Here is a 27,610-nt window from a genome sequence, read left to right as displayed (position 1 = left end):
GGGACATGCTGAGGCCAAGTCATCATACATATACATATACGTATCATATATGATACGTATATGATATATATGATATATATCCACATAAAAACATAAACATCATCACTGCTAATATCACAAATATACTACAATACATAGTTTGAATGGTAACTTCCACCTCACCTGTTTTTAACTTTAATTTTCTTTTGAGATGTTTCACTGGTCTCACGACAGAAACACAGGTTTGGAAAGTTTGGACAACAAGAGGTAGGATGAAAAGATCGTTTACCTGTCTATGATCGCACACATGTCAATGCTGACATTCGCAAAACTTCCCGGCTTCCTTTGTGCCACTTCATATAAATTTACAAGTTGATCATCCACTTGAATGAGCTGCATGCATCCTTGGAATGAAGGCTGAAGGACAGAGTGACTTGAGTTATTCATCTGGTTCAGAAAACCTGTGAAACAGAAGAAATGGGAATGTAAATCTGGTGAACAGTATGCTTCACTAAAATTCTTGTGAGTATTCTACCTGGCCACAGCCATCGCATCCAACTACTGTTTCTTTGATCCTTGCTGATTCAGTGTAGAAAAAGGAAGTTTTTTGAGAAAGTGAGATTATTACAGAGGAAGAAGTCAGGGTTGAATTGTAATAGGTTACTAGGTCGATGTTTGCCTCTGGGGTCTACTGTCACTCAAATTTTCTCTTTTGATATCATCTTTCTCACTGTCACATCTTTCTGTCCCTCTGCTGTCGAAGACTCACTGTTATTCTACCTCTGCTGAGCCAGCCCTCAGAGATTAGGACACAAAACTTAGAAATTTCCCAACTATCCAACTTTCTTCTTCTTGTTTCTGTGATATTTAGTTCTATTTTCTTAATTCCCTATTGCCTGTTATTCAGATGTCAAACAAGCTACACTTACTATTATGAAGTAAAGTAGATCAGTGTGTAACTCATTTCAAAGAGATATTTGCATTACAGATGCTTTTTTTAAATTTATAAAATTCAAGGGAACATTAGAAGCAAATAAATTTAGGCATAAGGGTCAGCCACCCTACTTTGAATATACATCTTCTACAAACTATCTAATATGGTATAAATAAAATACCATAATATGGTATAAATACTAGTAAATAATAACAGATGGAACTAAAATTAAAAGAGTAGATAATAAGAGTAAACACACACACACACACTAAATACTCTTGATTCTATTAAGAAATAGAATGCACACACCAACCTTGAAATCAGATATTAAGAGTTTATTGCTAAATAACTTTAAGAGATCACCACCAATCAATTACTATTATATCTTTTTAAGAGAAACATGCATAATTGGATAGAACATGCATTATGCATGGAAAATTTGTAGGCCATAAGAGAATGGTATTTTTCAATCCCATTAAGTATCTCCAGAAAGTCCCCAGAGCTTCTACTTTTCATATGGTTCACCATACCAAATCTGCCTGCTGGGCAGATTTAAACTGTACTAATTTGTCTGCTTGCAAATCTGAAGTTATTGACACATTCACTTCATCTATTATAATATCTGTAACAACAAACAATTTATATAAAATGGGTTGGAACCAAAGTTCCATTAAACGGATAAAAGTGAATTTTCAATAAAAACAAAAATTGGCCATTATATTAGTCTGTTCTCATGCTGTTAACAAAGACATGCCAAGACTGAGTCATTTATGAAGAAAAGAGGTTTAATTGATTCATGGTTGAGAATATCTGGGGAGGGCTCAGGAAACTTATAATCAGGGTAGAAGGGAAAGAAAGCATGTCCTTCTTCACAGGGCAGCAGCAAGGAGAAGTGTGAGGCAAAGTGGGGAAAAGACTCTTATAAAACCATCAGATCTTGTGAGAACTTACTCACTATTATGAAATGATAGAATTACCTCCCAGTGGGTCTCTCCCATGACATACAGGGATTATGGGAACTACAATTCAGGATGAGATTTGGGTGGAGACACAGCGAAACCATATCAGTTATTAAGTGATATTTTCAAAATATCCTATTCTTTTTGACTAAGGATAGTATTTTAGTATAGCAGAAATCTTCTTTCTGTCTTCATTAATGGATTACAATATTTAAAGTCCAATAATTGTCATTTGAATTTCCTTTAAGGATTAATCACAAAGGTATATATTGTTTTCTATTAACACAGTACTGTATAAAAATAAGATTGTATTTGAATTAACTTCTTGAATTAAAAAAATCCATATAAGGCTTTATTTTAATGTTAACATATGGCTCGTGTGTGTGTGTATATATGTGTCTTTTCTAGTCAACCACATTTTTTTCATTTGCATTGAATTAGTCCCTTCAGAAAAATGCTGACATTAGATAAATGATCTGTTTAGACCAGTTGCCTGCACATATGATTTTCAATTGTTTAATCAAGATAAAATTGAGTAGAGTGTAATGTCTAAACTTAGCAGAGAGAAAACACCCAGTTGTAACTTACTGACCACTCTTAAGAAGACTCTCATTTGCTTCTGTTTTTTTTTTTTTTTTTTTTATTAATTGGGAGTCTCACCATATCCACACTAGCTTTGAAAGATTTCAAAATGAATCGATGTATCTGTGAAAATAAAAGCTGCTCTGAAGCACAGCAGCTGCATAAATACCGATTACTACAAATTTGGTATAACTAAGATTGTAAAACAAGACTTCATCAGTCACTTATAACAATGTTCTGTTTGATCTCAGTAATTTTGAAGTTTGAAGTGGTTAAGTCCTTTTATTTTCCAATAGGAGATATATTCTAGGAGAAGATAATTAAAGGGAAAAATACTGCATATGCATTAACTTTTTTCTCTCCATATATTATGCTTAAATATTCCAAGATGGACATCATTAATCTTTGACTCCTGATTTAAGACCCTTTTGCTGTCCCCTTTTATAACCAATTAGGCCTGACTTCTGTGAACAACAGAAAACTCTGCAACTTGGTCTCTGAGATTGCTTACTTCGTGGCAAGTCGTCACCATGTCATACACAGTCTTCTGGAGTGGCCCAGGAGAGTAATGAATATTCATCATGGTTTGAATTAATTTTAAGGCGATACATTATGCAACAATAGATATCAAATAAAGAATTTGATGTCTGGATATGCCATCCAGGTTGCTTTAAATGCTGTAAATTCACTACCTTTTATGGCTTAATGTCCCATTGTATATATACCATAGTTTAATCCACTCGTTGATTGATGAGCATTTGAGCTGGTTCCACATTTTTGAAATTGTGAATTGTGCTACTATAAATATGTGTTTTTTTATATATATACACAATGGAATACTACTCAGCCATAAAATTAAATGAATTAATGGCATTCACAGCAACCCAGATGGAACTAGAGACTATTATTCTAAGTGAAGTAACTCAGGAATAAAAAACCAAACATCGTATGTTCTCACTCATCAGTGGGAGCTAAGCTATGAGAATGCAAAGGCATAAAAATGATACAATGGACTTTGTGGACTCAGGGAAGAAAGGTGGGAGAGAGGTGAAGGATAAAAGACTACAAATTGGGTTCAGTGTATACCGCTAAGGTGACGGGTGCACCAAAATCTCATAAATAACCGCTGAAGAACATACTCATGTAGCCAAATACCACCTGTTCCCCCAAAAACCTATGAAAATAAAAATTGAAAATAAAATAAAATAGAATAGAATAAAATACTTTAGTACCAAAAAAAAAGAATTTGATACTGGCAGAGAATTATAACAGAAACCTAAAAATGTGGCAGTGATTTAGGGACAGGAATATGCAAATTAGTGGGACAGGCCTTAAAAGAAGCTTGACAGCTCTTGAGGAGCTGTAATGACTTAAAGGAAAGTGAGGAAAGTGTCCTCAGACATTAGAGAAAATTAGATCTTTGCTATGTTCTGGTGGAAAGTTTAGCAACATTGTTTCTTGTGATAATATGGAAAAGAAAAAGATATAGTTAAGTGAAAATGTATAATCTAGCTAAGGACATTTCCAGGTAGAGTATTGAAGGAGCCATCGGGCATCTTCTGCTTATAGTAAAAGAAAAAGAAAATGGGAGAGAAAAAGCTAAAGAAGAACTATTACAAATGAAGAAGCCAGGCATTACTGAATTTTAAAGTAAAATGCTCTTTCAATTCCAGTCTCTCCAGATGGTGAACAATGCAAACATTAAGAAATCACATTTCTAAGCAAAGATCAAATTCCAGGAAAACATGATCTAAAGATGACAAGGAAGTGTGTCTATAAAATCTACATAAAGACCTGAGAAAATTATTAGGTATTCCTCAGGGAGACACTCCATGAGACAGAAGACCCTCTAAAGAGCTTATTTGTATGCTTTACAGGTCTTTTCAGTTAAACAATAGGGATTCTAATTATCTTAAGAGCATTTTCCTTCTGTAGATCTACAGAAGCTCAAGGGGTAAGGGGGAGCTTATCTTTATAAAATTGTGGATGTGCCTTTTATTAAATGGAGTAAACCTGAATAAAATTCAAAGAAAACCCATTCATTTTTAAGATAACTATATTGGAGGTAACACCACCAGCTTGTACTGAAAGGGACAGAGTTGGGACAAAATAGAAAAAGGCCTTTGACCTCCAAACTTTATGGTCAGGAGTCTATGCAGCTGTAAACATAGACAACCTTCTATATATATATAAAAAGGATGACTTAGAGTGGCAGAACACAGAGGGCAGAGCCAAGAGCCATGGAGAATCATTTCCGGGAAATAGCATGACTGAGTTCTAATCAAGAATGACCAACATGTGCCTGACTGGATTGCAAAACTGCTGTGGACCAGTGCCTTCTTTGTCTCTCTTATTTTCTCCACTTTTGAACCAGAGAGTCTAATTTGGTTTCTCTGTGCATAATCTACCATTGTATATTTGGTGTGAGGATGGCACAAAACTTGTTCACAGGTCTTAAGATTGACAACTGTACTTGGGAAGTGGTACTTGAGTGACTATATCTAAACAGCTTCATTTTCTCTTGGACTCTCTGAGATTCATTTTGGATTGACTTGACTTAGACAATGAAGTCCTAGAATTTGAGCAGATGGCCTAGTGGAATGAGACTTTGGATGGCTTTTAGAGGAGGTTGGGTGTACTTGGTGTGTGGGAAAATATATGAATCTCTGTGGTCTATAGGGTGAACCCTGGCAATCAATCTCCAAGATGGCCATAAATCTTCACATTATAATTATGTTATTTTAAACACCTCCTAATATTTATGGCCTGTATAGTTCCCTCCCACACAATCAGTGCTGCTCCACGTGACACAGAATGTTGCAGTAATAACAAAGTGATATTATTTCCAAGGTTAAGTATAAAGGCATTATTAGAGGCTGCACCTTGGTCTTTTGATCCCTTACTCCAGGGAAGCCAGCCTAAAAGCCATGGAAACTCTCAAGTAGTGAGATGGAGAGGCACCTAGGAGGAGAACTAAAGCCTATTACCAAGTTCCAGCAGCAGCTTGCTAGCCATGTGATTCTGCTATCTCCTCTAATCCTAGTCAAGTCATCAGCTGGTTGTGGCTCTAGGAAACATGTATCTGCAGCCTCATAAGAAATATCAAGTCAGAACTGCCCAGCCAAGCTGCTCCTAAATTACTGGCCTCTTACAGAAAAGTAAGAGATAATAAATTATTACCACGTCGAGCCACTGAGTTTTGAGGCAATGCACTATGCAGCAATATAAAACTAATACAAAGAATAACAAATACATCCTGCTATTATACTCCAAATCAGTTTTAATAATTAGAACCTGAAGATTACTCATATCTGTAAAACATTATGTAACTGGTGGAATATTGACAGTTCCCTTAGTCAACAATGAGTTAAAGATGTTGGATCTCTGATACTGAACCTCCTGCTGCTTTAACTCCCTTGGAAACAGAGAAGAACCTATTATTTATTTTCTGTGTTTGTTCCCTTTATGAACTAATGAAATTTCAGTAAAAATACTAATGTATTAGTGTCTGTGATACCTTCAGTGACTACTCCAAAGCTCAGGATTTAACCTACTTAGATTAATAGTGGGATTTTTTGGTAATATAAATTTGCAGCTGGCATTTTGAAGATCATAAATGAATAGCTATAAAATGGAAATAAAGTGAATGTAACAAACAATTGTCAAGTTAGTAAAAATATAATATAAAGGTAAAATTGTTGTGTATTTTTGTTATATCTTTAAATTTCTATGAATTTGGAATAAAAAATACAATGTCTATACATGGGTTGTTGTAACTGGTTTCTACAATCTGACAAGGTGTTAAAACACCCACAGCGACTTGTAATCTTGTCAGGCTCAATTGCATCTTGCTTTCCACGCACTGGAAACCTTCCTTCTTTACAGGAACACTGTAATTATATTACTTTACTGGCATGTCTGAAATTTCTGTTTCAAGACTTGCATATAAAAACTTCATACTTGATTTGAAGTCCACTCAGTATATTGCTATTCTCGCTGACAAAGAAAACACATGCATTTTCAAGGTTTTAAAATTTTAATTCAGAAATACATCAGTGAAAAACTTGCTGATATTTGTTTTGACATTAAAATGGCAACCTAAATTGTTGTAAGTTATAATGTTCATCTGATGGTACAGAAAAAGCAAACAGTAGACAACAAGGTTGAAAATTTTACATGTTTAAAACCAAGTGCATATAAAGCTTCTCTCTGCCTTTTTTAAAGTTGGGAAGGTTGGGAGGTCCAAAGGAGGCTGGTGGAATGCTTTAAGGATGCTTAAAACCACTTACTGTCTTCCTTTCAATTTGATCTTGGCAGATTGCACAAAATGTCTACTAATCTCTACTGTTTACTCAACCTTCTTGAATAACTTAGTCAAAAACCCATTGAGCAGGGGCAGGAAAACAGCCTCATAAAAACTAGGGTCCAAGTAGGCAGGAAGATAGAGTGGTCCAGGGGAAGAGAGTCTAGTGGTGTCCAGGACCTGTGCACAGAGGACATCCACACAGGATCTCCACCCCATGTGGCTGGGAGATTGGTTACAGTACAGGTTGTTGAGCAAATAAATAAATACATGGAGGATAATGAGAGCCAAATTCCCAATGTCAAAGAAAGAGGGTACAAATATGAAACATAAGAAAGACAGAATGTTCATGCCTGTAATCTTAGCACTTTGGGACACTGAGGAGGGCGGATCATGAGGTTAGGAGTTTGAGACCAGCCTGGCCAACATGGTGAAACTCCATCTCTACTAAAGACACAAAAAAATTAGCCAAGTGTGGTGGTATACGCCTGTAATCCCAGCTACTCAGGAGACTGAGGCAGGAGAAACGCTTGAACTCGGGAGGTGGAGGTTGCAGTGAGCCAAGATCGTGCCATTGAACTCCAGCCTGGGTTACAGGGCTAGACTCCATCTCAAAAAAAAAAAAAAGAAAAGAAAAAAAAAAGAATGAACCCGGTGGGTTTGCATTAAGATTTAATCAATTAGTGTAAATTTGTGGTTTTCACTATATGTAGATAGATACAGAAATAAGTATGAATGAAATTGTATATTTGGTCAATATACAGATGGTTCCTGTTATCCACTGAGGACAGCCTATGTACAGGGTCACTCTCAAAGCAATGAATAGTTCTGTTTCCCAGATCCTGGTTTCTATGCTGGGCAAAACCGAGACTTCTTGGAGAAATGACTGATTCTAAGCTGTGTTAGGGAAAATACAATAAGAGTCTGGAACATTTTGCCACATGAAAAAGTAATGAAGTGCCCAAAGAATGATGGGGCCATGTCAGAATGACACAGGAGCCAGTCTGAAATGGCGTCTGCTCCCCAAATTAAGGACAATTTGCATACAAAATAAATAATGTATCAAAAGAGATTTTGAATATCAAAATAAAAAAGAGAGGAAGAAAAAAAGGAAGCTACAGATCATATCCTACTGAATAAAATAGGAATCCAAGAGTCCGCCTGTCTAAAAATAAATAAATACGTAGGGAAAATAGAAAGCTCCTCCAATAGCACTATGCTAAGTAATACATGTAACAGGAATGTAGGAAGAAGAAAGTCACCATTTGGAAACCATCATGTTAATAATTAATTCAGGCAAGGCATATCAATAGGTGCTCAAATAAGTGGGTGAAAGTTGGAAGCAGAACATAGTCTCAAACTATCTCCTTAAAAATACGGTTTTTGAAAAAACTCATAAACCACCCCATCTAATGAATGAGACCTACTATCTGATAGCACAACAGGGTAAATATAGTCAATAATAATTGTATATTTTAAATTAACTTAAATAATGTAATTGGATTGTAACTCAAAGGATGAATGCTTGAGATGGATACCCCAATCCCCATGATTGAATACTTGTATCAAAACATCTTATGTACCTCATAAATATATAAACCTACTATGTACCCCAATATTAAAAATAGATATGTTTATTAATTTCAAAGGGGAGAGTAGTCACTTTACATGGGAGAAACCAGGCAGATACCTTTATAATCAAGTTATCAATGTTATCACCATGAGTAACAGGACCAATTGACACTGGGGGCCACCTGATGAGATTCAATGAGAATAATAAAGCATGGTGTGTAAGACACCTGTCAAAAATACAAGGCTGCGTATAACATCAAAGAAACATCAAACCAACCCAATTTCAGGACAACTGACAAATGACTGGGATAGAATATTCAAGAATGAGAAGGTTGTGAAAGTGAAGAAATTACAAAAGTGAAGATACAATTATGATTGTCAGAGACTGGAGAGTCAGAAAAACAGGGTGTGACATGTCATCCCCGAGTGGGTCCTTTTGCTGCAAAGGACTGATATGGTTTGGCTGTGTCCCCACCCAACTCTCATCTTGAATTGTAACTCCCACAGTTTCCATGTGTCATGGGACAAACCCAGTGGGAGGTAATTGAATCATGGGGGTGCATCTTTCCTGTGCTATTCTCGTGATGGTGAATAAGTCTCACAAGATCTGATAGTTTTAAAAATGGGAGTTTCCCTGCACAAGTTCTCTCTCTTTGCCTGCCACCATCCACTTAAGATGTGACTTGCTCCTCCTTGCCTTCCACCATGATTGTGAGACTTCCCCAGGCACATGGAACTTAAGTCCATTAAACCTCTTTCTTTTGTAAATTGACCAGTCTGGAGTATGTTTTTATCAGCAGCATGAAAACAGACTAATACAGTAAATTGGTACCAGTAGAGTGAGGCACTGCTGAAAAGAATCCTGAAAATGTGGAAGCAACTTTGGAACTGGTGACAGGCAGAGGTTGGAACAGTTTGGAGGGCTCAGAAGAAGGCAGGAAAATGTGGGAAAGTTTGGAACTCCCTATAGACTTGTTGAATGGCTTTGACCAAAATGCTGATAACGATATGGACAATGAAATCCAGGCTGAGTTTGCCTCAGATGCAGATGAGGAACTTGTTGGGAACTGGAGCAAAGGTGACTCTTGTTATGTTTTAGCAAAGAGAATGGTGGCATTTTGCCCCTGCCCTAGAGATTTGTGAAAATTTGACCTTCAGATAGATGAATTAGGGTATCTGGCAGAAGCAATTTCTAAGCAGAAAAGCATTTGAGGGGTGATTGTGTGTTGTTAAAGGCATTCAGTTTTTAAAGGGAAACAGAGCATGAAAGTTTGGAAAATTTACAACCTGACAATATGATAGAAAAGAAAATCCCATTTTCTTAGGAGATACTCAAGCCTGCTACAGAAATTTGCATAAGTAACGAGGATCCAAATGTTAATCATCAAGACATGGGGAAAATGTCTCCAGGGCATGTCAGAACTTTGCGGCAGCCCCTCCCATCAGAGGCCTGGAGGTTTAGGGAGGAAAAAATCATTTCATGGGTTGGGCTTAGGGTCCCTCTGCTATGTGCAGTCTAGGGACTTGGTGCCCTGTGTCCCAGTCACTTCAGCTGTGACTAAAAGGGGGCAAGATACAGCTTGGACTGTTACTTTAGAACAGAAGCCCCAAGTCTTGGCAGCTTCCATGTGGTATTGAGCCTGTGGGTGCACATAAGTCAGTAATGGAGGTTTGGGAACCTCCATCTGGATTTCAGAGGATGTATGGAAATGCATGGATGCCTAGGCAGATGTTTGCTGCAGAGGTGGGACCCTCATGAAGAACCTCTGCTAGGGCAGTGCAGAAGGGAAATGTGGGGTCGGAGGCCCCACACAGAGTCTTTACTGGGGCACTGCTTAGTGGAGCTGTGAGAGGAGGGCCACCATCCTCCAGACTCCAGAATGGTAGATCCACCTACAGCTTGCACTGTGTGCCTGGAAAGGCCACAGACTCAACACCAGCTCTTGAAAGCAGCCAGGAAGGGGGCTATACCTTGCAAAGCCACAGGGGTAGAGCTGTTCAAGGCCATGGGAGCCCACCTCTTGCATCTGCATGACCTGGATATGAGACATGAAGTCAAAGGAAACATTTTGGAGCTTTAAGATTTGACTGCCTTGCTGGATTTTGGACTTGCATGGGGACTTTGGCCCCTTTGTTTTGACAATTTCTCTCATTTGGAACAGCTCTAGTAACCTAATGCCTGTACGCTCATTGTGTCTAGGAAGTAACTAACTTGCTTTTGATTTTACAGGCTCATAAGCAGAAAGGACTTGCCTTGTCTCAGATGAGACGCTGGACTATGAACTTTTGAGTTAATGCTGAAATGAGTTAAGACTTTGGGGGACTGTTGGGAAGGCATGATTGCTTTCGAAATGTGATGTCATAAGATTTGGAAGGGGCCAGAGGAGGAATGATATGGTTCAGCTGTGTCCCCACTCAACTCTCATTTTGAATTGTGACTCCCACAATTCCCACGTGTCATGGGAGGAATCTGGTGGGAGGTAATTGAATCTTGGGTATGGGTCTTTCCCGTGCTGTTCTTGTGATAGTGAATAAGTCTCATGAGATCTGGTTTTAAAAATGGGAGTTTCCCTGCACAAGTTCTCTCTCTTTGCCTGCCACCATCAATGTAAGATGTGACTTGTTCCTCCTTTCCTTCCACCATGATTGTGAGGCTTCCTCAGCCACATGGAACTGTAAATCCATTAAACTTCTTTCTTTTGTAAATTGCTCAGTCATGAATATGTCTTTATCAGCAGTGTGAAAACAGACTAATACAAGGACATTATCAAACAAGTAACAAAGTTGAAGGAGGTCTCTGGGTGAAGGGTATACTAGTGGCCTTTGCATCCTTCTTGCAATTCTTTTTGGTAAGTTCTACATTGTTTCAAAATAAAAACTATTTGTATAAAATGTTATTTTCCAACTGAAATGGCACTTAACACTAAAAATTCTATCATCCAAGAGCTCTAATTTGGATTACATTTATTCCACCTTATTATGAATTCAAGGTCTATGGATTATTGATGAAATTGCTCTTCCTAATGTCAGTGATAATTTTCAGGCCACTAAAGAACATTTTTCAGTCTTTCTCTTACTACACCTGTCAGTAGCATTTGACACTTGATCCTTATATATGTATTCTATACGATCAAACCAGGATGACTTTTGTGGCTTTCAAAGACTCTGAATATTTTGACTCCTGACTCTCACTGCAAGGTAAATTCATATCTCCTTTAGGCAGATTTTGCTGTAGAGAGATCCATAACCCTAAAAATCGTAGGATACACTCACCCACTTAGATCGTCCCTCTTCTGAAATTTACAAATTAAAACAATATTAATTAAACTATTAAATATGTATAAGAAAATTATACATGAGTGTTACTTTTTCTGTAATATATACTTTACTCTTCAAGGAAATTTATCATATTTAGCAATAGTTCTGCCATGTTATTGTGTGGCTACTTTGCTAGTCTTCAGAGTGCATACTTAAGATGTCTGTCCTTGCTCACCATGTTTCAGCCATACTCTTCTCTATGCATCTCAGGAAAACCAAATCCTTTCTGCCTATTTTTCTCCCTTGCACTTTTCATGGCTGAGTTATCCTTATGATCCCAGATCAGTCAATTTAAAATTTTTCTATAATTTTTTTTCATTTTAGATTTTCAACTACTAATTTCTTCTTACAGAATTTGCCAGTTTATAATTATCTGCATTGGTTTATTTAGTTACATATGTGTGTGGGGGGTTGTGTGTGTGTGTGTGTGTGTGTATGCACTTCTGAATATGTTATTTTCCTTTTCTAGTATATTCATTTTATGAATCAACGATTCATAGATGATTTTTTTTTTTTTACTTTAAGTTCTAGGATACATGTGCAGAACATGCAAGGTTTGTTATATAGGTATACATGTGCCATGGTGGTTTGCTGCACCAATCAATCCATCATCTAGGTTTTAAGCCCCACATGTATTAGGTATTTGTCCTAATGCTCTCCCCTTCCCTTGTCCCCTACCCCCTGACAGGCCCTGGTGTGTGGTATTCCCTTCCCTGTGTCCATGTGTTCTCATTGTTCAACTCCCACTTATGAGTGAGAACGTGTAGTGTTTGGGTTTCTGTTCCTACTATAAAGACACATGCACATGTATGTTTATTGCAGCACTATGTTTCTTTTTAAAAATATTTGTTGACACAAAATTCACAAACCTTAAAAATCACCACCTCACTTTTTTAAAACAATCCACATGACATAAGAGAGAAGATCAAAATACAAGGTATTTATTAAGTCTGAAAATAGTGACAAAAATATCTTCTTTAAAACATAATATATATTGGTTTCCAGACTTATGGATCCCTCTATATTTGTTAGGTGAATGATCACTTGAATGAATGCATTAATTTTTATGAGAAAAATGTATTGAGTAAGGTGGATACAGAGCCAGGAGAGAGGAATGGTATTAAACTGCTGGTCAGAGACCTTTCTGATAAGAGAACTGACACCAAGACCTAAAGGAAGTGAAGATGTAATATTATCACTTTTTTTCTAGGATAAAAATAGTGTTGGTAATTTCAATGCTTTTTATATTTATTAAACACCTAAAACACATTACTTTTGTCCTCAGAAATGCTATAATCTCGTTAGGAAGATAAACCACAGAAATAGTAATATAATAGGATTAAAAACAAAGTTACTGCTCATTCACATGAGTAGATAAAATGGCAGTATTAAAAAGTTTGAGATGGTGCCACTCTCTTCTTGATCATTTATCTTTCTTTGGCTGACAACGTACTACATCATCCGGGGTTTTCCTTCTACTTTCCTGACAATCACATTTCAACCTCCTGTACTGACTTCTTGTCTCTTACCTCGTCTGTAAGTGAGGGAGTTCCTAAAGCTTGTCCTAGGCTACTTCTGTTTTCTTGGCAGATTCTCCTTAATAAAGACCTTATCCAAAGCCAGTGCTTCAACTACCAACTATGGGAGGACTCTCTAATCATATCTCCATCTCAGCTCTGTCCTCGGAACTCAACACTAAAGTATCCAAAGTTAATTTGACTCCTCCATTTCAAAGTTTCACACATGTTCAAAACTCAAGATACTGCCGGTATTCTGTCACTGTCTCTATATCACTGGTCACTCAAAAAGTCTTAGCTTCAATGTATCAATAAATTTGTGCATATTAATCAATCAAGAGTTGATCCTGGCACTTCCATCCTCACTCTGCAAAATGCACAATCATGTCATATCAATTCTACCTGTTGAATAGCCCTCTTTCTCTTCATGCCCTCCTGAGCCCAGACTACCATAGCTTTTCTACTGTCCACTTCCAATTTGTTTCTGGCTTGAAGTTTGAGGTGTCTCCATCAAAAATATTAATCTGATCCTGTTATGCTCTGTTCAAGGGCCTTTTATTTATTTAATAAAATAAACTCAGGAATTTTGAAAATGCCCAGGATCTTTTTTTCCCTCCAGTGATCTGGTTTTCCAAATGCAAAATATGTTTGTAGTGATTTATAAATTATTATGCCATATATAAACAAGAAAATACTTATTTTTAAAAATGATGTTTATTAGATTAATTGATTTAATGAAAATTAATTCGGCATAATTTATTGGACCATTTAGAGTAGCTATATTACTTTAAATTATCTATACTTTAGCTAGAATATTTCATAACATTTAAGGTTTAGAATGTTATTTTTATACGTGGATATTTATTATAACTATATTGTGTTAGTTGTAATCAATGGTTTTTAAAGATTATTTGTGGGTTTCCCATCTTATTTTTGTATAATACTCATTATATATAAAATATGTTTATAATAAAGTTGGCTTAACGTTAAAAGAGTGATATTTTTGAGTATCTTTTAATAAGCATAAAGAGATTTACAAGAATATAAAAATGAAAACAAATTAAAGAAGCAGACTAGTATCTTGACAAACTGGGATACTTAGCAATTTGCAAATCAAATTATACAAAATGATTTAAAGAGCCATCGTTGCCTAGGGTCCACAATAAAAGGATGATCAAACTGAATAATTTGACACTTTCATATTTTTTTTTTACGTAGTCTTTTTCATGACCTAGTTGTGTATTGATAAATAGAGGAAATGCAAATATAAAATAAATAATTTTTACATCAGATAACTTTAATTCCTTATATCCACAAACTGCTAGTATATCTAAAACATAGCCAGATACAGTCATAACATAAAATAATATTGTCTTACTGATTTTTTTCTTGTAAGTGTAAACATTTGGTTAATTACTATGAAATTATACAATATTCTGAAAAATACAATGTTGGTGGTTGGAAGCTTGGGCTGCAGAATAGCCGTAACTGGTTTAAGATGTATTTGTGTGACCTTGTCTAACTCACTCATCCTGTCTTAATGCCAGTTTTTTCATTTGTAAGGCAGGAATTAATAATACCCAATTCTTATGGTTTCTGTAAACTGTTAAATAAAACACTGTATTAAAAGCACCTAGTACAGTGACTGACACCCAGCAGCTGCTCAATCAGTTCTGCTATTGTCATTTAGCATTTGCTTAAATTAGACAGCTTTGACGGACTAGCATGGAAGTTTCTCATGTTTAAAAATATTTTGTATTTGAGAGATTCGCTTTTTACTCTATTTAAAAAACAAAAAAAAAATCAGAAAATAATTTCTTAGTCTCGTCTATATTGTCATTTTGAAAGTCTATATATTTTCCAAATACTTTCATATGGGGGATGGCTCTGCTTTTAAAAAAATTAGTATCATTGCATATGGAAAAGTAAAATATGAATATAAACTAGACTCACAATTATCTGCATTAAGATGATAGGGACAATCCAAACTAGTAGGAAATCAAACAGTTTTATTTGGCTTTGGGATGCTTCTATATTTGACTATGTATTTTGGTATTCTGTTAATTTGATATTAACTTCAAATCAATAACAAAGCCAGATTGTGAGCCTCCATCTCAGGAGTTGCGTTGAAATTGGCGAGCCAAGAAATGCTTCGTGTAGCGTGGGCTCTTGCCTTTGTCACCTTAACCTTTTTTTTGGCTTTGATGCTTAGGAGTGTGCTTGGCCTAAAATAGGAGCCTGTGACTGCCCTTCTTCCTCCTGCTTCTTCTTTTCTTTGTCGTTATGGTGTTTGTTATTGTTTGTATTATTATTATTACTCTTGATATGGTTTTTGAAGCTTTTCAATTTTCTGTACTTGGTATAAATAAGATGGCTTTACATGTCATAAAAATGTCTTCATGTTCATTGATGAAGCATGATGCTAGAATGTAAACGCAAAATGCTGCAAGAGCACCTCCAAATTTCATTCATCACAAAACCCTTCAATAAAAATCAGGGTTTTTTTGCTTTTCAAGATTATAATGTCTATTCTGAGATACTTTAAAACATGGATTTTTGTATCTGAAAACATTTCTAAAACATTAACTGCATCTCAAAAGTTTATAATAACATAAATTTTCTGATATGAGATAATTTATTTAAAATACTTAACATTCCGTAATGTCACATTACATAATAGGAAAGAGAAACAATAATCTCTAAGGATTACATTTCCTAGGACGAGGCAACATGGGAGCCTGAAAGTTTTCCAGTTTCAAACACCTAGAAATGCTAAATAAAATGTAACACACATCTTTTAAGTTATATATCTGAGCATCCAATGAAATAGGAGAAGCTCTTAGGTATCAAGAAAAAAAGAGAACACTGAAATTCAGGGTGTTAGCTGATGGTGAGCTATAGTAGTCAGAGGGTATTTACTAATCTTTATAATGCAGAAGTTTGGATTTCAAGGCCAAACAGAATTAGAAATCAAATAATAGACCTGTGCAAATAATAGGAACTCCCTCACACCCTTAGCCGCACCACAGAAAACCTAAAAATGCTAAATTCTCAGTGAAGCAGACACTGGAGAAAAATTCGCTAGTCAGCAAAGACGGATAACAAGGAAATTTGTCTGTATTTCATCTTTTTCCAAAAAAAAGTTGATGATTCTTGAGAATGCATAAGCCATAAACTTGCTGAATTAAATTACGGCTTTTGAATTTACACTGACTATTGGATATAACACCCAAATCAAGAAATTAAAATAGAAAAAATGGTTCCAAGCCGGTATCTTTTGAAATAAAGTGTAACCCCTCTCTGGATTGACTCTGGAATTATAGGATTACTAAGGACAAAGCCCTGAAAAATTTAAACTCACAATCCAAAAATATAAAACTCAAAACAAGTATAATGAACAGAATTCAGCAGAAATACCACATGGAATATTTGGCCCCCATGAATTCAATTTCAGCTAAATTTTGGGATTAAGAAATAAAACATTCATAAATTATTTGAAGTAAAATGAGAATTAAATATACAAGAAAAGAATAAGATATACTGTGATAGGCTGTTCTCATACTGCTAATACAGACACAGGCAAGACTGGTAATTTATAAAGGAAAGAGGTTTGACTCACCGTTCTGCAGTGCTGGGGAGGCCTCAGGAAACTTATAATCATGGCGGAAGGGGAAGCAAACACACCCTTCTTCACATGGAGGCAGCAAGAAATACAGAGCAAAGGTGGGGCAAGTACCTCATAACCATCAGATCTCGTGAGAACTCACTCACTATTGTGAGAATAGCATGGGGGAAACTGCTGCCATGATTCAATTATCTCTCACTGTGTCCCTCCCACAACATGTAGGGATTATGGGAACTACAATTCAAGATGAGATTTGGGTGGGAACACAGCCAAACCATATCAAATAATACTTAAAAATTACCAGTCATTGTTGATAAGGAAATAAATGGATACTCCAGGAATTAAAAATATATTATTGCAATTAAAAACACATTAGTTATGAACATTCTAACTGGACTCTTTTAGTTATTTTTAAATGTAAAATAAAATATTTTTGGCTTTAGTTACCTTGTGGCACTATCAAACATTAAATCTTACACATTCTATCCAACTGTATTTTTGTAACCTTTAACTGTCACCATTTCCCACCTTACCCACTATCCTTCCCAGCCTTTGATAACCATCATTCAACTATCTCCAGGAGTTCAGTTATTTTAAATTTAGCACCCACAAATGAGTGAGAACACACATAGTTTGTCTTTCTGTGCCTGGTTTACTTCACTTAACATCATGTCCTTCAGTTCTATCTATGTAGTTGCAAATGACAAGATCTCATCCTTTTATATGGCTGAATAGTACTCTGTTGTATATACGATGAATTCTTTAGGTGATGGATACCCCATTTACCCTGATATAATTATTAGACATTCTTATGTAGCCCACAAATATATAGACCTATTATATACCAATATAAGTTAAATTTTTTTAAAGAAAAAAACCTCTCATTAGTTGCATTAAGCAGATGAGACAAAGCTACAGAGTGAATTCATAAACTGAAAGGTAGATTGAATATCCACAATGTCATTCAGAAATTAAAAAAACTTAGAAACATTAAATACAAATTCTACAATATAGAGTATAAAAACGAGTTCTAACGTATTAGGTCGGTGCAAAAGTAATAGTTGTTTTACCAATAAAAGTAATGACAAAAATCATAATTACTTTTGGAACAATATTAATAGAATTTCAGAAGGAAAGAAAAGGAAGAATGATGGAGAATCAATTAAAATACAAATATCTAAGAATTTTCCAGAACATTTAAAAATTCAGATTCAGAAAGGACAATAAATCCCAGTTAAAAATTTTTATAAAGGTAATCTAGCACTAAACACAGCATGCTATAACAGCACATTACCAAAGAACATAAAAGTAGCAAGGGAGAAAAGAGAGAGTATCCCTAAGGAAAAATTACAAAACAGTCAGGAAGCTTCTTAAGAGAAGTGAAAACAAAAGGTAAAATTTAGTAGAATAATATACTCAAAGTACTGAAAGAAAGTAAACTTTCAACATAGACTTGTATACCAAGCTAAATAAACAGGGAAGATGGCAAAATTAAGATATTTTCAGAAAAACAAAAAATGAAAAAATTTTAAATTAAAAATGTAAAAATAGAAGCACCTTATTACCAACACATTCCCATCAAAAGCCATCTAAACTAAAGGATGTGTGTCAAAGAATGGAACTATGTCCAGAAAAGAGAGAAATACAAGATGACATAGTAACAAAAGAAATATGCAAATGTGGTAAAATCTAAAACTATATTGACTACATAAACTAAAATTATAGAAGTGATAATAACTAATATTAAAGTTAAAAAAGAGAACTAAAACACAGGACAAAACTATAGCATGGTAGGGTGCGATTAGAAGTTTCAAATACTATGATTAGGATTATGTTCAGGAGAAAGATCAAGATCTTAAGCTATGTTGGAATTTAATAAGTATTTTTGAAAAAAAAAATAAAGACAATCCCTAAAATACTAGATATGACTTACACACATTTCAAAGCAATTGTAGGAGAAATCGATATTTTAAAAATATTTGATCAACCAAAAGGAGGCGGGGGATGGGGAAGAAGGAATAAAGGAAAATCAAAAAGAAAAAGCAAAATAAGATGGTAGAAATATATTAAGAAATATTATACTGAAAAGACAGAACTATTGATTTTTTTTTAAATCTAGCAAAATACTATTTCTAAGAAGCATGTCTAAAACACAGGGACTAAGAAAATTTGAAAATAAAAGAATTGAGAAAGGTAACCAAGGCAAATACAACTTTTTTAAGAAATAGAAAATTAGTATGGTTACAATCATATACCAATCTTAGTGCTATAGTATAAATGTATTGAGATAATTTGTAATATACAGTAGTGTTACTGTGTGGAGAGGTTCAGGCTTCAAGGTGCTGGTGTCTGAATTTGATCCTATTTATTGCCCCAGTTGTGTTATTAAGTTATTGTGCATCATGTTTTTCCTCATCTCTAAAATCGAGGAAATAATGGTTTGTATCTCATAGTATTATTATGAGGATGAACTGAGAAAATACATGTGAAATTACTGAGCATAGAGTAACACTCTGAAGCACAGAGAACTCACTGATACTGAGAAAAATGAAGTGACAAAAAATATTATTATTATTATTATTATTATACTTTAAGTTTTAGGGTACATGTGCACAATGTGCAGGTTTGTTACATATGTATCCATGTGCCATGTTGGTGTGCTGCACCCATTAACTCGTCATTTAGCATTAGGTATATCTCCTAATGCTGTCCCTCCCCCCACCCCACAACAGTCCCTGGAGTGTGATGTTCCCTTTCCTGTGTCCATGTGTTCCCATTGTTCAATTCCCACCTATGAGTGAGAACATGCCGTGTTTGGTTTTTTGTCCTTGCGATAGTTTGCTGAGAATGATGGTTTCCAGCTTCATCCATGTCCCTACAAAGGACATGAATTCATCATTTTTTATGGCTGCATAGTATTCCATGGTGTATATGTGCCACATTTTCTTAATCCAGTCTGTCATTGTTGGACATTTGACTTCGTTCCAAGTCTTTGCTATTGTGAATAGTGCCGCAGTAAACATATGTGTGCATGTGTCTTTATAGCAGCATGATTTATAATCCTTTGGGTATATACCCGATAATGGGATGGCTGGGTCAAATGGTATTTCTAGTTCTAGATCCCTGAGGAATCACCACACTGACTTCCACAATGGTTGAACTAGTTTACAGTCCCACCAACACTGTAAAAGTGTTCCTATTTCTCCACATCCTCTCCAGCACCTGTTGTTTCCTGACTTTTTAATGATCGCCATTCTAGCTGGTGTGAGATGGTATCTCATTGTGGTTTATTTTAAGACAACACAAGGAAAAAGGTGCTCTGAGAGATAAGGAAGGTTAGTATACAATGACAAAAGGTAAAATTCACTACAAGTTAGAAAAATTCTAAATATGTCTGTACCTGATAACATAGTGTTCAAATAGATAACATTTTCAAAACATATGAACCCTACTTCCTCGATGAAACCTTCCCTGATGACTGTTTCTTACTCCAAATGCTAGGTCCCTCCCCTAAGTGCTTCAGTAGCACCCAGGGCATAAATTGTATGATGGTCTCCATCACACCCAATTATACTTCCTTGTTCCTCACTTTTCTCCTTTGACTATCTGCCATAAGCTCTCAAAACACTGGGACTGCCCTCTGTGCTCTCACTACCGAGTTATTATACAAACGTGATAAATATTAAGCTTCCAAAACATGTATGTTTAATGATGAATCCATAAATGTCTTTGTAAGAGAAAATTTAACAGATACAACTTTTAATTTTTTTTAATAAAAGAGTAAAGTTCCTAAATATATGTGGGAAAACTCCACACATTATCATACTTCTTCCCAACCACAAAAGCTATCCTCAGCCCCAATGTCACACGTAATATCTTATGTCTTCACATTTCTAGGGGAGATGAGAGAAGCCTTCATCAATTCCTCCAGAGTATCTGTGAATCACAAACCTGGAAGAACTCCTGGCTCAAAGGGGCTTGATTAGTTGATTATAGTTCTGCTTCCTCTGCCTCTGAAAACTCACCAAAGTAAGAGTGAACTGATTTTTAAAAAGTATAAAGGCTGAAACGTCAAAGAAATATGAGTACAACTGTTGGGTGAGAGATTTCAACGAAGTTTTTAAAGATAATGAAGTCGATGAGAAGTGAAAATAGAAATGGTGAAAAACTACTTTAGTACTTGTGGGGAGAGGTATCTGTGTGAGGTGAGCTACACCACTCAATGCCAGAAAGGCTCAAAATCAAGAGGCAGAATGTATCATGAAAAGTGGCAGAATATAAGGTATAGAAGATAAAACTTGGAGATTGGCCGGGGCCCCCTACACCACTCAAGGCAGCCATGTGACCTCCTGTTCCTCCCTAAAAGATTGCAAGAGTAATTATCAGAGAAGCTGAAACTGGGAATCTAAGTTGGATTCAGTATTTGGTGGGGAAGGGTGTGTTTGAAATTGTATAGGGGTGAAAATGGCATAATTACCAATGTTACTGTAAAATAGACAGTAATTTGCGGTAACACAACTAGCACCAGTTGTGTTACTGAGTTACTTAAAAATTGTGACTCACAGTTTGTCGTCATCTCTTAAATAGAGAAAATAATAGTATCTATTTCATAATATCATCATGAGGATTATATTAGCTCGTTCTCATACGGCCATGAAGAACTGCCAGAGACTGGGTAATTTATAAAGGAAAGAGGTTTAATTGACTTACAGTTCCACATGGCTGAGGAGGCCTCAGGAAACTTATAATCATGGTGGAAGGGGAAACAGACACATCTTACATGGTGGCAGGCAAGAGAGAGAAAGAAGGAAAACCACCACTTATAAAATCATCAGATCTCATGAGAACTATCATGAGAAGAGCATGGGGGAAACTGCGCCCATGATCCAATCACCTTCCACCAGGTCCCTCCCTCAACCCAGGGGGATTGTAATTTGAGATGAGATTTGGGTGGGGACACAGAGACAAATCATATCAAGGATGAATTGAGTAAATATGTGTGAAATTAGTGAGCGTATAGTAACACTCTGGCCCAGTAGCACTCACTGCTACTGAGAAAATGAAGTAACAAAAATATTTTAAGGCAGCACCAGGAGAAGGGCCCCTCAAAAGAAAAAAGGGTAATTCCTTTTTTCCCATGTTTCCAGAATATAGCCAGAGACTACCGGCTCCTCCTCTGGAGGAAGCATACTGTCTCAATGGAAGACTCTGGGGGTAGAACAAGGGATATGCTGTGTCACAAATCATTTAATAAATCCATCAGCCAACAAGCTTCACCTACAGATGAACACATCTTCAAAGCACTTTACAGTATGATATGCACAGGCACTGATAACCTAGACTGTGCAACCACATATGGATAAATGATTCAGAAGCCTTGCTTCAGATGATTAAAAACGAACTAAAACACAAGTGTCGATTTCAAATAAATGCAATGGTAGGCAAGATTTGAACATGAATGTTTAAATTGTGGTTGAAGAAGAATACAAATATCTAAAGAGGCCTATAAATAAATGACATTTTACTGGCAACAGTGAAAAAAACCATGTCACAAATAGAAAAGTAGACATTTAGCTATTTAGTTGAACTCATAACGGGCCAAATTTCTTTAAAAGAAGGCTATAACGCTAGTTGTTTTTTACCTCCCTAGTCATATTTTTGGGAAATAGGAATGTAATGTACATATGTTTGAGTAAGAAAAACATAAAATAAAATTTGAATTGCAGTCTGAAGGTTTGTTTACAGTTTCCAATCCAAATGCAATCTTATTGGAATATTCGAGATTCATCTCTGTGAATGAGTTTTATTGTCCATATGGCTTTCTGTTCTTTAGACTAAACTCCCATCATCTGTTAGAAAGACACATAAAACAAAGGGATTTGCAGTCTATGTTTGCTTTTTTTTCCCGATAAATTTATCTGTAACAAGTCAACTTTTCAAAAGTATAAGTAAAATATTGGCAGTTTATATTTTTACTCCATCTCCAATGTATATCTTCTATACATAAAAATGTGCTAGATGAAATATAATTATTTACTATTTACAAGATGAAAACCAAACCAAACCAACCAGCAAAAAACTAAAAGAAAAAACAGAACTTGGGTGTAATAAACTAAAGTTCCCACTGCTCTGGTTCTCAGTGGTATACAGTTCATACAAAGACTACTAAATTCCAGGAAAGTTTCTGACCACAGTGTCATCTATTTACTGTTTACAACTAGAAATAGTTCTCAAGGCAATGATAACATTTGTCAAATTCAGAAGTCTCCGTTATAAAGAAATAATTACTCTCAAATAGTATTTCAATGCTCTCATAAATATATACACATATACTCTTTCATTGGGTTTAACCTGTCAAAATAATTTAACCAGTAAAAAATTGTTCTACATTTGAAGTAAAAAGTATGAAAATATTACTTCAGAAAGTTCAAAGCTGTAGGTTATTTGTGCACCTACCTAAAATTCACAGTAAATGGCAGTTTAAAAAAATTAAAACTACATCGACTTCCGGTTAAAAAAATCTAGTAAGACAGACATTTTTTGATAATATGAATCACCGAAAACACGTCAGCCACCTCGAAACTGGCCATTTTGAATGCTGTAAAAATGGCATTCTAGGTTACAAACACCATCATGGGTTAAAACAGGAAATACTTTACCTTTTCTCAGTGAGGGCCCTCTAAATAGAGAGAGCCTGCTGATACTACTTTCAGGCTATTTGACTATTCCTCATGAAATTACAAATACTAATTGCCCTTTGAAAGTTAATTTTAACATAAACAATAACGGGGTTATAATAGGGTCATGTCTTCGAGGGGCACAATGTGACCCTGGACGGTATGATCAGTTAGATTTTAATAATGTGATGGAATATATTAACAAATATAGGAAAGAATGTGAACAGGAGCTTGGTCAGCAAAGAAAGCATAAAAAGAAAGGGGAGAGGAAGTGAGGATATGGCCCAGTTAAGCAGCGCTCATAGACACGGAGCTTTGCCAGGATGTTAAGTAGTGGGTTTCCATTGGCTGGGCTATCACTAGTGCACAGGTAGGTGGAGTCTTGGCTAATTCACTCAAGTGTTCTGATCCCATTGGGATTGTTGTTCAGGCTCTCTCACTTGATGACATTTTTTTTAGAAAAGTATTTATCTGGCTAAAGCTTCCTTCCCATCAATTTTCAAGGGAGACAAGGTCTCTTAGTATTAATTCTGTCATTCAAAGCAAACTTAGATGTGCAGAATAAATGTTATAATGGTTATAATGTATAAATGATGATATCGAGTATTGAGTGCTACTGAATTACTTACTAAATTACAGAAAATTGACCTATGTCTCTTGACTTTGTTAAGAGTGGGAGAAAAAAAGTTTCTGGGATAGAGTTCAGGAATGAACAGTTGAATATAACAACTTAAACTCAGGAAAGCAATGATAGGAGCCACATACAGGAAAGATGAAATATTTTAAAATAGAAAGGCCAAAAAGGACATTAAAATATGCCCAGAATAGCCTGTGTCTGTCCTTAAGTGGTCTCTCGAGAACATTCATGATCTTACAGTTATAGTTACCTTACACTAGGGTAAGCTGTTTTTACCCTAATAGGCTCCAAAGACTCACTTTGTCAGCATCCCAAAACTGGATTTATCTTTCAGGAGTAAGAGCACATTAGCTAAGTTTAGAAGAGTGCTTGTTTATCAATGAATTTAAACGAGAACTGTTACTGTAACCTGGAATGACAGCCTGAGCCCTATGCTTTCTCTAAGCAGGCAGGGAAAATATTTGAAATGTTTTAGCCTACTGTCACTGTGTTGTGGGGAATACTTGTTTTGGAGAGATGCACCCTCTCTCTCACAGCCCTTTGTGGTGGCTACTGTACTTGTCATCTACTGCAAACTCTCTTGTGAAACAAGGATTTAGGGACAGTGTTTCCATCACCTTGTTCATTTCTGAACATTACAACACACCATTGTCCATTTCCTCCATATGTATTTATGTATACACACATATACAATATATATGACTATATTTCATTAAAATGCACAACAAAATGCACACACTCTCATACATACACATAGGGCATGTACACATAAGTGAGCACACCTGGAGAGGCTGTCAGAGGGAACAATTGAGCCCTCTATTTCTTATCACATTGAATGAGCCACACTCAGGTTTAGTGGTGAGTGTTCTTCAAGCCTATAGTTATTGCCCTGTGAATCTAGGAGAACTTGGTAATCTACAGCCTCTGAAACACTACAAAAGACTAAATTCAGTCAAGAGGAAAGGCATATGAAAGTGGAAAAATAAGTTGTCAGGCAAAAATGTCAATTTTCATGAATTTCAAAGCATATAAAAATTAAAGGTCTCCTTCTGTGCAGTCAAAGCAAAGGCTAAGAGTTAAAGTAAATGTAATAATACTTTTTTATTATTCACTAGGCTATGTATCATACATAAAACTGAAGAAAAGTCAATAGTAGTACATAAAACAAACCAGCATAGAAAGGTAGGCTGCAATTTCTTAGAAAATAAATGGGGTTTCTTCTTAGAAAATCATCCTCATTAATGTAAAGTGCTTAAATTTAACCACAAAAATATACAAAAGTACATCACTCAGCTAATTCCAAATCCATATGATATATATGGCTGTGCATTTCACATTGTTTGATTTACTAATATCTTAACTTCAGATATGAGTCTTCATATCAATGCCTTCATTTAAGCAATGGGAGGGCATTTGGATTGAATAAATTCCCTTTGTGATGTGAATTTAGCATTAAGGTTTGAGGCATCTGAGGCTATTTTAAATTACCCATTCATTGATAGTCAGTTATAGCACATGCAATATAGCTATTTCTCTTTGATATTGGAACTAAACAAACAAAAAAATATAAATAGTATTTTATAAGCAATGTCTCCAGAAAAAGACCTTATTAAAGTAACAATTGGTAATACTAAGCATATTGAAAGTTGACTTAAATGTAAAATCAGTAATTATTATTTTTTAACTTTCTAAATGCAGCTTCCTTTCTAATTAAAAAATAAGTGATTCTACTAAAATCGAATTCAATGTAAAGATGCATCTTTTTATCCCATCTAATAGAACATTGGTAAAGATAGTAGTCAGGAAGTCCATGGAATCATCTAAAACATACTAATGATTAAGGGTTATTATGTATCTATACATTGCGTATCTACTAGGCATATTGTCTTACATAGTTGTCAATCAGAAAAGGAAAGATCCAGTGGTGTGCTGGTCAACCAGTTCTCCAACAAAATAAACCCTAAAAACACATCCTGGTCTGTAGCATCTGCTAATGTAGATACTCCCATCATGGTTAATTTCAAGTTACAACAGTTTAACAAGCGACTCACAGAATTCCTGAAAATTTAACGATCAGTTTTCTTGAGCCAGTCTAAACAAGCTCCAGCACACCGCTACAAGTGATAGACAAGAAACGACTGTGATGTGCAAAGGGTGCTCAGAGAGACAATGACTGCCCCAAGGACGTGTGGCGTGGCTTCACAAAATAGCTCTGTCTTAAAAGATGACTAAGAATTTATCAAATACAGATGCATGAAAACAGCATCTCTGTTGTCATGGATACATCATTGTCCATTTCTTCCATATATATTTAAGTATACACAAATATAATCATACATATGACTATAATATTTTTAATTAAAATCTGTAGCAAATAGCACACTCTCATGCACACAGAGTATGCACATATAAGTGAGTGACCCATACACTGAGGTGACAACTGCAACCATGGAGGAAATATGGAAGACGATACTGGGTTTGGGGAGAGGCAAGGAACAGAATTTCTGAGGACTACAGGAAGCAACAAGGGCTGCAACAGGAAGCCACAATGAGCCACACAAATCTAAGTCCGTAAGGACTGACCATGTGTGCCAAGCTAGGAAATATCAGTTTCTTATGGGCAATGATTTCTTTTCATACAGACAGTATGGATTCGATTTGTTATTTATGCGGGTAAATACTACCCTTGATCTTAGCCAAAAGGCCGAGAAGCGATATGCAGGTAAATACAAAGGCAAGATTGTACAGCAGAATTAAAGTCTGGAAGACCAATGAGAGATATGCTGTAATATCAATCCAGGTGAAAGTTGAGGAGGGCCTCAATCAGGGATGGGCAAACTATGACCCTTAGGCCAAGTGCAATCTGTTGTTAGAAATAGTATCTTTGAGGAACAGGACTGTGTTCCTCATTTACATACTGTCTACGACTGCTTGTGTGCTACAGTGGCAGAGGTGAGTAGTTTTGACAGAGACCATATGGCCTGCAAAACTGAGAACATTTATTAGGCCTTTTATGGAAAAACAGACTGCTGATTCTTGACTTAGAGTAAGGGAGTGAGAAAGAAAAGGCAGAAATGGTTTTGAGAAATGATTTACTATAGAATTCATCGTACATGCTGGTGGATGTATGTAGTAGGAGAGGAAGAAGGAAGTCTTGTGAACGAACCTTAGTTTCTATCTTGGTGACTATGTATTTGGTCATGTCAGTAACTTGCACCAAAAACAAATGAGAAAGATTTAGCCTGGGGGAGACAGAAAACGAGTTTGGTTCTGGACATGGTCAGTTTGAAAGTCCTATGCTATCTTCATGAGAAGATATCCAATCCGATGCTGGTAAAGAGTCACAAAAGAAGAAAGAATAAACTAAATCCACAATAGCAAGTGTTTTTTCAAGTTCTAACATGGTTATAAAATATCCTTTGTGTTTATAAAATAACCATGGTTATAAAGTATTTAACATGGTTAGAAAGTATTCAAAGCCTCCCTTACTTCTTTCTGTTGTATAGA

General features: G+C 35.7%; 1 protein-coding gene and 1 pseudogene across 2 annotated transcripts in view; both read right to left on the bottom strand.

The window, feature by feature from the left end:
- Positions 1-27,610, bottom strand: part of CNTNAP2 (contactin associated protein 2) — a 2,323,962-nt gene that overhangs the window by 1,033,649 nt on the left and 1,262,703 nt on the right. For both annotated transcript variants that reach the window (XM_063641685.1, XM_063641684.1), the window contains exon 10: positions 269-440. In XM_063641685.1, coding sequence (XP_063497755.1) covers positions 269-440 — 172 coding nt within the window. The remainder of the gene's footprint in view (positions 1-268; positions 441-27,610) is intronic.
- LOC129485625 (uncharacterized) lies at positions 26,610-26,819 on the bottom strand (annotated as a pseudogene).

The sequence above is a fragment of the Symphalangus syndactylus genome, chromosome 6 (assembly GCF_028878055.3).
Source record: "Symphalangus syndactylus isolate Jambi chromosome 6, NHGRI_mSymSyn1-v2.1_pri, whole genome shotgun sequence".
NCBI classification, from domain to species: Eukaryota; Metazoa; Chordata; class Mammalia; order Primates; family Hylobatidae; genus Symphalangus; species Symphalangus syndactylus.
This window is presented reverse-complemented; position numbering and strand designations above follow the sequence as displayed.